Source organism: Trichosurus vulpecula, chromosome 5 (genome assembly GCF_011100635.1).
Source record: "Trichosurus vulpecula isolate mTriVul1 chromosome 5, mTriVul1.pri, whole genome shotgun sequence".
NCBI lineage: Eukaryota > Metazoa > Chordata > Mammalia > Diprotodontia > Phalangeridae > Trichosurus > Trichosurus vulpecula.
Genome location: NC_050577.1, coordinates 5453729 through 5467371, shown reverse-complemented (window position 1 = coordinate 5467371; position 13643 = coordinate 5453729). Strand labels below are relative to the sequence as shown.

At 44.2% G+C, this 13643-nt stretch overlaps 1 protein-coding gene across 1 annotated transcript in view; it reads left to right on the top strand.

Annotated features, from left to right (window-relative positions):
- Window positions 1-13643, top strand: part of THSD7A (thrombospondin type 1 domain containing 7A) — a 353889-nt gene that overhangs the window by 215202 nt on the left and 125044 nt on the right. The window contains exons 6-7 of the mRNA XM_036760403.1: window positions 515-670; window positions 5578-5790. Of these exons, the coding sequence (XP_036616298.1) occupies window positions 515-670; window positions 5578-5790 (369 nt within the window). The remainder of the gene's footprint in view (window positions 1-514; window positions 671-5577; window positions 5791-13643) is intronic.

The window sequence follows — 13643 nt, the reverse complement described above, 5'->3', positions numbered from 1 at the left end:
AGAAACCATTCAACTACTCCCAGTGGCATTTCCCTAGATAGATATGTCTCCTAGAATCAAACACACTTTTCCTAGTCTGACCAATGGGTGTATGAATGTCTTAGCCCTAGGAGCTATGCCTCTCCTAATGCCACCCGATATTAGACAACTTTTGTAGCTGCCATGGGATACTGGTGACTCATGTTGAGCTTGCACTTCAATAAAAAGGCTTAATTTTAAGACCCATTGTCATCTAACCATATCTCTCCAATCTTACGCTCAAGGAGTTGATCTTTGGACCCACATGTAACACTTTATATCTTCCCTTCTTAAATTTTATCTGATTAGATTCAGCCCAGTGCCCAAACCTGTCAAGACCCTTTGGAATTATACAATTGTAATCTGTGAAATGAAAAGAGTTCCGCAACACTGATTTAAGCATTGTCATCCTCCTTTCATGTTGGAAATATTGACACGGAATGATGCTGAGGTCCTTTTCTGGAGAATTTCATTTCTTTTTCATTTTCCCCTACAGCTTCCAAGCCGGTAGACTGGAAACTCTGCACAGGGCCTGTCCCAAACACCACTCAGCTGTGCCACATTCCCTGCCCAGTTGAGTGTGCAGTGTCAGCGTGGTCAGCCTGGGGTCCTTGTACCTTTGAAAACTGTGATGACCAGCAGGGCAAGAAAGGTATGTAAGCGGCTGCCTGGCCTTCATCAGGTCTTCTTCAAGGTAACGTGTTGTTTTGGCCTTTAGGCTTTTGTGGACTGTGCTGAGCACATAGTGAATGACTGTTGAATTGAAGCTATTTAACATCCAGGACCGTGAGTTAAGAGGGAGAAATTGTCATGAATGGAGAAGGCTCATTTTATAAGGCGGCCTTGACCAAACTACAAGGGATGACAATGATGCCCCATAGTATGCTTACCTTCAATTATGTATGAGCCACGGCCGCTCATTCACCATTACAGAACAAGTCCCCAATAACTGGTAAAGGACCTTGCACATACTAGCGGCTGAATCAGTGTCTATAGAATCCTGCAATGATGGAGTACCTCGCTGTGTCATGGGGGAACTGAAGAGTCATCAATTCACAATGTTTCTTCCTTTATGCGGGAAGATGTCTCAGCAGATACGACAGGAATTTTGGGATCCATGAGTACTACTAAAGGTGGTGCTTAGTATGCAAAAGAGGAGTTGAAGTCCTTGCAAAAAACAACTAAATGAGAATATATTACCTATCTGGAATTCAGTTACCCATCAACCTCTCCTATTCAGGCCCCAACTGAAAACCACTCCCCCCAAAAAGAGGTTTCTGAGCAGTTAAAAAAGGTACCACAGTTTATTCAGAGTGCAGTGTCTTAGATATTTTCTCAGAACCTACTTTTGTTTCACACATATTCAAACAAAAGTTGGACAGCCACCTGTCTTGCAGTATTTTATAGTGAGGATTCCTTCCATGTATGGCTTGAACCAGATGGCCAGTAATATTCCTTCCAAATCTCAAGATCTGTGAATTTTCATAACCTTGCTGAGCCAGTTCCTGAGCCCACAGAAAACTAAAAGTAATTTAGTTCAATTTAATTTAGAAGGAGAGAAAAGGGATGATGTAGCCTGGCACAGTGAGAACTGACAGTCGGACAACAAAGGATGATCGGGATAAAATATTCAAGGTATTCAAGGCTACTGGGGCTAAGGCAAACATTGCTGCATGGTTCTATAGCCCCTGATGGCATTCCTGTATTATACACAACGATATGTTCGGCATGAATCATTAAGAGGTGATTAAAGGATGTTCAGTCCCCTCTGCGGCAGGGAACCATCTTACATTTTAGAAAGATTTCCTTTCAAATAGTTAAAATTTAAAGTAGTTTTGGCTACTTCAGTTGGAAAAAATTAGTTGGAAAATCCTGTAGTTATACAGAAAATTCAGAGACCCATTGTGATACCACCATAGCTGAAGGGAGGTGATGCATCTGTCTGCCAGGCTCCGAGATCAGTAGGTGTTAGATAAATGCATTATCCCATGGGAACACCAACTACGTCATAAGGGCCTGGTAAGTGGTTCAGCCACAGTATCTGAGTCACCTTTAGGACTAGAATGCTTGCTAGAAAGGCAGCATTGTATTGCTGCTAGAGCTTTGGAGCTTGAGTCAAGAGAGCCTGGGTTCAAATCTCACTTCTTTTGTTTATTTAATATGTTTAGTTTTCAGCATTGATTTTCACAAGAGTTTGAATTACAAATTTTCTCCCCGTTTCTACCCTCCCCCCCACTCCAAGATGGTGTATATTCTGGTTGCCCCATTCCCCAGTCAGCCCTCCCTTCTGTCACCCCACTCCCCTCCTATCCCCTTTTCCCTTCCTTTCTTGTAGGGCAAGATAAATTTCTACACTCCATTTCCTGTGTATCTTGTTTTCTAGTTACATGCAAATTTTTTTTTTGTTTTTGAACATCTGTTTTTAAAACTTTGAGTTCCAAATTCTCTCCCCTCTTCCCTTCCCACTCACCTTCTCCAAGAAGTCAAGCAATTCAACATAGGCCACATGTGTATCATTATGTATAACCCTTCCACAATAATCATGTTGTGAAAGACTAACTATATTTTGCTCCTTCCTAACCTATCCACATTTATCCAGTTTTCTCCCTTGACCCTGTCCCTTTGCGAAAGTGTTTGTTTTTGATTACCTCCTCCCCCATCTGCCTTCCCTTCTATCATCCCCTACTTTTTTATCTTCTTCCTCCTTTTTTCCTGTGGGGTAAGATACCCAATTGAGTATGTATGGTATTCCCTCCTCAGGTCAAATCTGATGAGAGCAAGATTCACTCATTCCCCCTCACCTGCCTTCTCTTCCCTTCCTACAGAACTGCTTTTTCTTGCCACTTCTATGCGAGATAATTTACCCTATTCTATCTTTCCTTTTCTCCCTCTCTCAATATATTCCTCTCTTATCCCTTAATTTGATTTTATTTCTCTTAGATATCTTCCCTTCGTCTTCAACTCACCCTGTGCTCGCTCTCTCTCTCTCTCTCTCTCTCTCTCTCTCTCTCTCTCTCTCTATATATATATATATATATATATATATATATATATATACACATGCATATATACATACATACACACTCACATATACTTATATATACATAAACATATATATACATATATGTATGTATATAAAAGCATATTCCCTTCAGCTACCCTAATACTGAGGTCTCATGAATCATACACATCATCTTTCCATGTAGGAATGTAAACAAAACAGTTCAACTTTAGTAAGTCCCTTGCAATTTCCATTTCTTGATTACCTTTTCATGCTTCTCTTGATTCTTGTGTTTGAAAGTCAAATTTTCTATTCAGCTCTGGTCTTTTCACTGAGAAAGCTTGAAAGTCCTCTATTTTATTGAAAATCCATATTTTGCCTTGGAGCATGGTACTCAGGTTTGCTGGGTAGGTGATTCTAGGTTTTAATCCTAGCTCCATTGACCTCCGGAATATCATATTCCAAGCCCTTCGATCTCTTAATGTAGAAGCTGCCAGATCTTGTGTTATCCTGATTGTGTTTCCACAATACTCAAATTGTTTCTTTCTGGCTGCTTGCAACATTTTCTCCTTGATCTGGGAGCTCTGGAATTTGGTGACAATATTCCTAGGAGATTTCTTTTTGGGATCTTTTTGACGAGGCAATCGGTGGATTCTTTCAATTTCTATGTTGCCCTGTGGCTCTAGAATATCAGGGCAGTTCTCCTTGATAATTTCTTGAAAGATGATATCTAGGCTCTTTTTTTGATCATGGCTTTCAGGTAGTCCAATACTTTTTAAATTATCTCTCCTGGATCTATTTTCCAGGTCAATGGTTTTTCCAAAGAGATATTTCATATTGTCTTCCATTTTTTTCATTCCTTTGGTTCTGTTTTATAATATCTTGATTTCTCATAAAGTCACTAGTTTCCACTTGCTCCAATCTCATTTTTAAGGTAGCATTTTCTTCAGAGGTCTTTTGGACCTCCTTTTCCATTTGGCTAATTCTGCCTTTCAAGGCATTCTTCTCCTCATTGGCTTTTTGCAGCTCTTTTGCCATTTGAGTTAGTCTATTTTTAAGGTGTTGTTTTCTTCAGTATATTTTTCAGTATTTTGGGGGTCTCCTTTAGCAAGTCATTAACTTGTTTTTCATGGTTTTCTCACATCTTTCTCATTTCTCTTCCCAATTTTTCCTCTACTTCTCTAACTTGCTTTTCCAAATCCTTTTTGAGCTCTTCCATGGCCTGAGACCAGTTCATGTTTTTCTTGAAGGCTTTTGTTGTAGGCTCTTTGACTTTGTTGACTTCTTCTGGCTGTGTGTTTTGGTCTTCTTTGTCACCAAAGAAAGATTCCAAAGTCTGAGACTGAATCTGGGTGCATTTTCACTGCCTGGCCATATTCCCAACCAACTAACTTGATCCTTGAGTTTTTCAGCAGGGTATGACTGCTTGTAGAGTTAAGAGAACTATGTTCCAAGCTTGTGGGGATGCGCCAGTTCTGCCATACCAGTGCTTCTTCTCCCCCAAGAACTGCCAACCAGGATCTCGACTCAGATCTTAAGAAGGCTGTGCACTCCCGCTCTGATCCTCCACTTAATTCCTCCCACCAGGTGGGCCTGGGGCTGGAAGCAACTGCAGCTGTAGTTCTGTAGCTGCCCCACCTCCGCTGCCCCCAGGGTGGTGGCTGAACCACGAACTCTATTCCCCTGTCCCCAGCAGCTTTTCCCACTAACCTTCTCTGTTGTCTTTGGTGTTTGTGGGTTGAGAAGTCTGGCCACTGCCACAGCTCACTGATTCAGGGTGCTAGGGCCTGCTCCGCCCAGCTTCTGGTCTGGTTGGTCCGCACTGCCCAAACTGGACTCTGCTCTGCTCCCAGCTCCGTGCGCGAAATACCTCACCCAGCAACCATCCAAGCTGTCCTGGGCTGGAGCCCTGCTTCTCTCTGCTATTTTGTGGGTTCTGCAATTTTAGAATTGGTTCAGAGCCACTTTTATAGGTTTTTGGAGGGACTCGGCGGGGAGCTCATGCTAGTCCCTGCTTTCCAGCCACCATCTTGGCTCCGCCCCCCCCCCAAATCTAACTTCTAACATTTACTAGTGGGGTATGATCAAGTCAACATCTCTGAGTCACCCTTTCCCCATCTGAAAGGAGATGGAAATAGCACTCTCCCTGCCTGAGAGGAAGTGTTTCCTAGTAGATAGAGAGCTGATTTGGGAGTCAAGAAGAAAGACCTGGGTTCAAGTCATACCTCTGATATACTGGCCTTGAGTCACCTTCTAGTGCCCTGGAAAACCCTCCAAGACTATAAAATGCTAAGTAGTTGCCAACTTCTATTGATAGAGGGTGTTAACTCACTAGGGAGTTTTTGGTGCCAATGAAATCAGAGGTCCCATCTCTATCCCCTGACTTACCCCCCTCTAGGATTATTGTTAGGCCTTGATTAGATCTTTTATGTGAAGCACTTTGCTCTAAGCAGCAAAATTCCTGTTCCCTCTGCCTCCTTAGACGTCTATGCCTCCTGGAGCTGTCCATTGGACTAGACCATCCACTGACCAAATCTTTTCTTTCCCAAATACTTCAGGTTTTAAACTGAGGAAGCGGAGGATTACCAATGAGCCTACTGGAGGATCTGGAGGGACTAGTAACTGCCCTCACTTGCTGGAAGCCATCCCCTGTGAAGAGCCTTCCTGCTATGACTGGAAGGCAGTGAAGCTTGGGGACTGCGAGCCAGACAATGGAAGGCAGTGTGGTCCTGGGACACAAGTACAGGAGGTGGTCTGCATCAACAGTGATGGTAAGACTAAGTTGCATAATTAGAATGATGGCCACAGAGCCTTGTGGGGAAGACTGAGTGAGTAGCTTTCCATTTTCAGAACCAGAAATATTGTCAGGGGTTGGGATGTTCAGATGGATGGTTTCATTTGAAATGCTATGGTGTGAAATACCAGACCTAACACAGTGACACACTCAAAAACAAGAAATAGCTAAATATGAGAGGTAACCACTGGGGACAGGATAGTGACAATGCTTACTAGAAGCAATTAAGTTGGAATAGAGTAAAATGTGCTTGTTTTGATCTTGCTTCATGTTTTAAAATCTGACCTGTGTCTTTACTGGTACTAGGAACTCCTTTTGAAGGAGCTGCCTTCACCAATGCAGGAGTTATGAGTGACTTCCTCAGGGTCACACAGCCAGTCATGACTTGAACCCAGGCCTACTTGACTCCAAGGCTAGGTCTCTATTCCCAACCCCATTCTTTCTCTCTAGCTTCATTCTACAAACTGTTTTGTCTTCTCCCGTCTGATATAGTAATGTAACCATGCCAGCTTCAGTGCCAGTTCCCCGATAATAATTTGCCTCAAAGCCCTGTGACACACCCAGAACCTAAAAGTGGTCTTGACACAAGCCTTGATCAAAGCAGGGATTGGGGAGGGGGGAAATCATTCTTTTTTGGCCCCTGAAAATTGTTGATTTCTGCTTGGGTGCAATTTACATGGCAGGCTCCTTGTAAGATGAACATGAATGAGCCTCATTTCCTCATTTTGGATTTGTCTTTGATGGCACTACATTTGGTACAGTGGCTAGCCCAGAGTAGGCAGTGAATGATGCTCCTCCCCCTGGTATACAGCTCTTTTATCCCTTCTGCCAGGATCCAAACTGGCCTGATGAGCACTTCATAGCTAATGTGGTCTCTCAGAGCCTCTTAGAACCTGAATTCTCTGCTCCAAGGCTCTAAACCAAATCTTTGGAAGATAATTCCAGACCTTTAATCCCAAAAGAGAGCACTGGATGTGGCTGGGCTCCAACAATACGTCCTCTGGATATCCCAAAATACCATAGGAGGGGTTATATACAAAGACAACAACAAAAAAAAAAACAAGAACAAACTATATAATACTTGAAAATTGGCAAAGCTTTAAATGTGTTGACTCATTTGATCCTCCCAAACTGTGAGGTAGATGTGACCATTGTCCACATTTTATGGATGGGGACATTGAGACATGTAGAGGTTAAATGATTGATCAGGTTCAGACAGCTAGATAGTCTCTAAGGCAGGATTCAAACTCAGGTCCTCCTCACTCCACTGCAAGATAACTGGACCGGGGGTTGACACTAGTTTCATTTTGAGATGAACTAGTGCTGTGCCCTTAATCATTTCCCACCTCTGGGTCTCAGTTTCTCCATATTTCAAATAAAGGAGGTTGGACTCAGCTGCCACTGAAGTCCTTTCTTGCTCTCAAATGTTTGGATTCCATGGATATTAGAGCAGCATGCCCAGAAAAGTGGGCCCTGGAGCCTGGGACCATGATGATGAGGTCTGTCAGAGGCGAGGCAGAAGCATTCAGGGTTCCCTCAGGGGTGCTGGAACATCTGGCAGCTGTCATCATTGTTCCCTTCCTATTTGCTTTCAGTGAACACAATTGTTTCCTCCTGTGGCTCCCAGTAAGTGCTCTAAGCAGAAAGCTGTCCTCTGGGGTGGGAAACTCAGTGTTGTTATGGAGAATTTTTTTTTACCTTAAGGCATGATGATTCTTTATCTCTTGCCCTGGGTCCAAACCCCATGTGCAGTAAGCCTTGAACAAAATGCAGGCTGGCCCACACTTCAGTGTTGTAGGGAGGAAAGGAGAAGGTGACTCTTGCGGTTTGGTAATACATACTGACTTTTCTGCCCTCACTGGAGAGCTAAGGCCAAGTCCTCTGATGCATGGGTCCCATGGCCAGGTTCTGATATGGAAAACCAGAGAGGGTGCTGCCTCTTACCTGTCATGGTCATGCCCCATGTGTTAATGATCTACCTGGTGCCGAATACTACATAGCCCACCTGATTCTAAGTTAGGTTCATGCACAGTGAGCTACGTCCCCGCAGTGAGAGAAAGACAATGGTAGGTGATTAGCTTTTAATTTCCTTAGAAATTTATGTGGTACAGTGAAGACAGCAATGGATTGGCAGTCAGAGCACTTTGGTGCAAATCTCAGCTCTGCTCATTCCTGTCTGCATGCATCTTGGGCAAGACCCCTCCATTCTCTAGGTCTCAGATTTCTCCTTCATAAAATGAGAGGGCTGGAGAAGCCCTTCCAGCTTAATGGCTATTAACTAACTTATGAACAACTCCATTTTGTTTCCATGTCATTTTTCCTCCAAAAAGAATGTGTGAGTCGGGCAGGTGTGTATCTACTCCGAAGTGTACAAGATTGCTGGGACACAATACAGTCAAGGACTTGCTCCCAAACTCTCTCCTGAGGCCCCCATTGTTTCTAGAAACAAGCCAACTCTGGTAGGTGGGAGGGCGATGGAACTTGGAGTTGGGAAACCTGGGTTCTGATCTTGGCTCTACTACGAGTGTGCCCTAGGGCAAACCTGACTTCTTCAGGTCTCAATTTCCACAATTGTAAAATGACAAAGTGGATGGCCTTAGAGGTCTCTTAGAGCTTTAAAATTCATGATCTTTTGCCACAGAACGCTGAAGGCTGGTCCCTAAATGTAAAATGTATAACCATAGAGAACCTACATAAGTAGAAACTTAGGAAACACTAATATAATTTACCAACTCTTCACCTCAAGAATCCTACTTCTTGTCTTCAGTTATAAGTGAAGATATGTCATACTTTTTAGTTAGTTTATGCAAGAGACTAGGGAATTGCTTCTGTGTGTGTGTGTGTATGTATGTATGTATGTCTCTGTCTCTGTCTCTCTCTCTCTCTCACACACACACACACACACACACACACACACACACACACAGTTTTACCTTTTGATATAATGTACAATTCACTCCAATACTTGGATCAATTCCTGGATAATTCATTTCAAGAGAAGGAAAATATTTGTGACTTAAGAGAAATCTGTGGGATTTTGCCCAGTGTAAGTATGGGCAGATAGCTCAGGGAGACCATAAGCAACCTTCCTCCTCCAGGCTGAGCCGGGGGAATAGGGAGGGGGTCACCTAATAAGAGATCAGCAGCTGCACCAAATGTTGCACTGTAATTAAATCAGGCAGAGGGAATTGGAGTTGATTACTTCTGCAGACTCTTCCCCATACAAAAGCTTGAGCTGGGGCTATAGATTTTGTTTTGTAATTGAGTTGAGACTCAACTGTGGAACTAAGGAATTAGGGCATCTGGCTGATTTTGGATTGTGGAGTAAATAGGATGGGAAGCTGCTCACTTCCACCAAATCCTTGCATCTTCCAAATCTGGGTGTTAATTAATCCAATTAAACTCAGGAAACATTCTAATTAAATGCCTTTGTTTCATTTTCCTAAAATGATTGTCCAGAATTTTAGTATTAATACTTTCAGAGACTCTTCAATAGAAGATTGAGAGCATGAAATGAGGATTTACTCAGACCCACAGAAGACAAGAGGCTAACCCCAAATCACCCATACCATTTGGCAGCTTCGATTTTTCTCACCTTTTCTGGCCTCACATGAGAGTCAGGAGAGCTAAGAATAATGCCAAAGAGCTGGCAGAGTTTTATCCCTGTGACTGCTGAAGGGACTCATTTCTTTAACTGCCCCAGCAAATGTGGAGGGTGGGGGGACTTTCCAGAATGCTAACAGCAAGTTAGAGGACAAGAGTCACACAGCTCTGTCAAATAATACAAAAGTCTTAGACATTCATAGGAGAATTCATCTTGGTTCAGAATTCATCTTCAAGACAAGGTATTCTTGACCTTGCAGGACTGCAAAGTCAAGCTGCCAAGGTTGGACCATTCCTTACCAAGCCCAAACAGATGTCCTCCTGGTCCCCAACTGCTCCCCCAGCCCTTGTTCTCAGCCCTGGAAACATCCAGGTCCCTCACAGGACCCATATCCTTTAGAAAAACAAGGTTTCTGAACATGAGTAACCATTCCTTAGCTACAGAGCCTACATTCAAGGCAGACAGGCAGATGGGCAGTGGGCCTTTTCTCCCTACTCACTTATCTGCGCTTCATCTTTGTGACACCAGCTTTCCACTAAAGCCTCCTCCCTTCTCCCAGCCCTCCTACACACAAGAAAGGATGAGGAGAATAAGAAGAGGAAGATAGGGGAGGGGAGAGTAGAGGACGGGAGAGGAAAGGGAAGATAGGGAGGAGAGGAGAGAGAAAGGGAGAAGAAGGGAGAAGAAGGAGAAGATAGGGGAGGAGAGGGAAGGGAGGGGAAGGGAGAAGGGGGGAGAGGAAGGGGAAGATAGGGGAGGAGAGGGAAGGAAGGAAAAGGGAGAAGGAGGGAGAGGAAGGGGAAGATAGGGGAGAAGAGGGAAGAGGAAGGGAGAGGAAGAGAGGGAAGGGAGAAGAAGGGAGAGGAAGGAGAAGATAGGGGAGGAGAGGGAAGGGAGGGGAAGGGAGAAGGAGGGAGAGGAAGGGGAAGATAGGGGAGGAGAGGGAAGGAAGGGAAAGGGAGAAGAAGGGAGAGGAAGGGGAAGATAGGGGAGAAGAGGGAAGAGGAAGGGAGAGGAAGAGAGGGAAGGGAGAAGAAGGGAGAGGAAGAGGAATATAGGGAAGGGAGGAGAGAGAAAGACAGAAGAAGGGAGAGGAAGGAGAATATAGGGGAGGAGAGGGAAGGGAAAGGAAGGGGAAGATAAGGAGGAGGGAAGGGGAAGGGAGAGGAAGAAAGAGGAAAAGAGAGGAAGAGGAAAATAGGGGAGAGAAGGGGAGAGGAAGGGAGAGGAAGGGGAAGATAGAGGAGGGGCAGGGAGAGGAAGGGAGAGGAAGCCTCTCTGTGCCTGAGGAAGGCTAATCCTACGCTGCCACTGAGTATATTGTTTTCACAAGTAGTCGGGGATAAATGGAAATAAGCAAGGCCAGTCAGCAGTAACATGGAGATTATCAAAAGTCCTCTGGACCTGCTGATGAGTCAAGACAAGAGGAATAAAGAAGGAATTGTAAGGATAGAAAATACATTTCTCTTAGCACCACCCTTTCTCCTCCCTGAAATCAAGATCCATTTTGCTTTTGCCTTTGTCTACCAAGCATCTCTGATGGTGCCTGGTGCATGGGATGCATTTAGCTGTTGACTTTAACTACACTAATCACAATCATTTATTCTGTGGCAGCTTGGTGTCATAGTAGATTGAGTCATAGAGTACGAAAGAACTGACTTCAAATCCCCCCTCAGACATTTACTAGCTCTGTGATCCTGGGCAAGTCTCCATATGAATAAGATGGAAAGATGTGGACCAATCAAGAGCAGAGACATGAGGCTTCAGAAGTGCTAGAATGGGCAGATTCAAGGACCATTTCATGTGGGAATGCAGCAGGTCATAGGAAGCATGGTTTCCATAGAGCGTGATTCCCAAAGGTCTCACCCCTACCCCAGAGCCAGCAGCAAACAGACTGGATTTAGCCCAGTCTGGATCAGGATTGGGTTGAGATGTTGTCTCATGGGAATGGGAAGTGAGAGTGCAGTGCACCTCTGTCCCCACTTTCCTTTCTCCTTCCAGTGCCTTCCCTTCCTCATTGAGGCCATTCTGTCCAGTGCTCTCTGCCAGCAGCAGGTAGACACTCAGCTGCTCACTCTGCATGTAGTGGTCTTCCCCAATCTTCTAGGATGCTGAGGCAGTTTCTTCCAGAGGTGCAGTGGAGGGTTCCAGAGCCTGAGCATGTCATTCTCCCTTCCCAAATTCCTATACATTTGCTAATTTTGATACAATCAATACTTACTGTGGCCTAGAATGTGAGGTTTGCAAAAACCATTGAGGTCTTAGAATCAGCTGCTCCTCTTTTCATGCTGGGATTTGTCGCTGTGTCCAAGCTTTTGATATCAACCTTCACCGAAGCCTCAGAATCTCACCACCCTCCTCCCCCAGTAGAGAGGCAAGGGCCCAACTACCTCACACCCAGAAGAAAACCACCAGCTGGGGTGCATTTGGATCAGTCCTGAGAAGGGAGACAAGGCTAAAAATGATTGGGTTTCTTTGAAGGTCAGGGCAGGCAAGGCAGAAGTAAGGGAGGGGATGGCTTAGAGCTCAGAGGGATGGGAAGAGGCAAGTGAGAGCAGAGCAAGGCTGCCGTCACTGTGAAATGCATGGCTGCTCTCCAGAAGTGGAAACTTCAGAACAAAGATTAGCCCACCATTACATGGGATATGCTGATGCTTTAAGCACAGAGAGAAAGGCTCTAACTAGATTGTTTTCTCCATAATGCAGCCTATAAATCAACAGAGAATTTCCTTTTCCTGTAAGTTGGTGTGTCATTAAGTGTGTTTGGAATGTAATTATCTGGGTATTCTATTTAACTCAACGGTCTCTCATTTTACCATCAGGCTCAAGTGCCAGGGTTTGAGGGAGGGCTTCATCTAATTAGGTTTCAAGTTTTTATTCCATCTGCTGTGAAGACAGAAGTCATTAGAGTCTCCCAGACAGTCCAGGACAAGAGAATCTCTTTCCCCATAACAGGGGATTACAGAGGACTTTCTTTCCCCAGCCATTTACAGCAATCTCCATTTTTATTTAGATCAAAGAAATGTGGCATAGCATTTTGATATATTTATTATATAAAGCTGTCATTGTGGTCTTTCATAATTGAAGAGGACCAAAATGGTGTCACTATATCAGGGTCAGCGTACAATGTGTCCAGCTATGGAGGATCAAACCAACACAAGCTTGGAAGATTCTGCCACAGATTGGGCACAAAAAGTCCCTCTAAACATTGGAGTGGAGATGGCTCTAATTCTGTGTTTCTCACTTTTCTTTTGGGCTACTGCAATTCTGCTTCCCTCACAGAGTACCTGCTTGGCTTCTAGATTTTTGTTTTGCTTTGTTCCTTTACTGCCTTAAACTGCTACTGTTAATACTTTGCTCCATTTCTGCCTTTGAGGGCACAAAGGAAAAATAAAAGAGGTGAGCATGTCAGGCTAGCAGGGGGACGGCTGGGTCCATAGACACATAGTTTAGTTCATTTCTCACAAAATTTCAAATTGTTTTCCAGGACAGTTGGACAATCCCCCAGCTCCACCAATAGTATAATCACGTCTGTCTTCCCATAGCCCCTCCAATATTCACTCTTTCCATTTTTGTCATCCTTGCCAGTTTTCTGGGTGTGAGGCAGTACTTCAGTTATTTTAGTTCACGTTTTTTTCTTTTATTAATGATTTGGAGCATTTTTGTATGGTCATCGAGACATTGCAATTTTAAAAAATTGTTCCATTTTTCTGAATTTTGCTTATTGAGTCCAGGAGTTGGCAAATTTCCCCCTAGCTGAGGTCCAAATGCAGCTAAGTTTTTACATTTTAAAATATTGTTATTGTATGTAGAAAACATTCTCAGTTCTTAGGCCATCCAGAAATGGATGACAGGAAAGATGTGGCCCTGGAGCTGGAGTTTGCTATCCTTGAGTCAACCTCTGCTTTTCTTCTTTCTTTCCTTCTCTCTCTCCCTCCCTATCTCCCTCTCTCTCTCCCCCCCCCGTCTCCCTCTCTCTCTCTCTTTCTCTCTCTCTCTCTCCCTCCCTCCCTCCCTCCTCTCTCTCTCCCCCTTCCTCCTCTCTCTCTCTCTCTCCCTCCCTCCCTCCTCTCTCTCTCTATCTCCCTCTCCTCTATCTCCCTCCCTCCCTCCCTCTCTCTCTCTCTCTCTCCTCTCTCTCTCTCTCTCTCTCTCTCTCTCTCTCTCTCTCTCTCTCTCTCTCTCTCTCTCTTCTATTTTTATCTGTACTGAATCATCTTGATGAT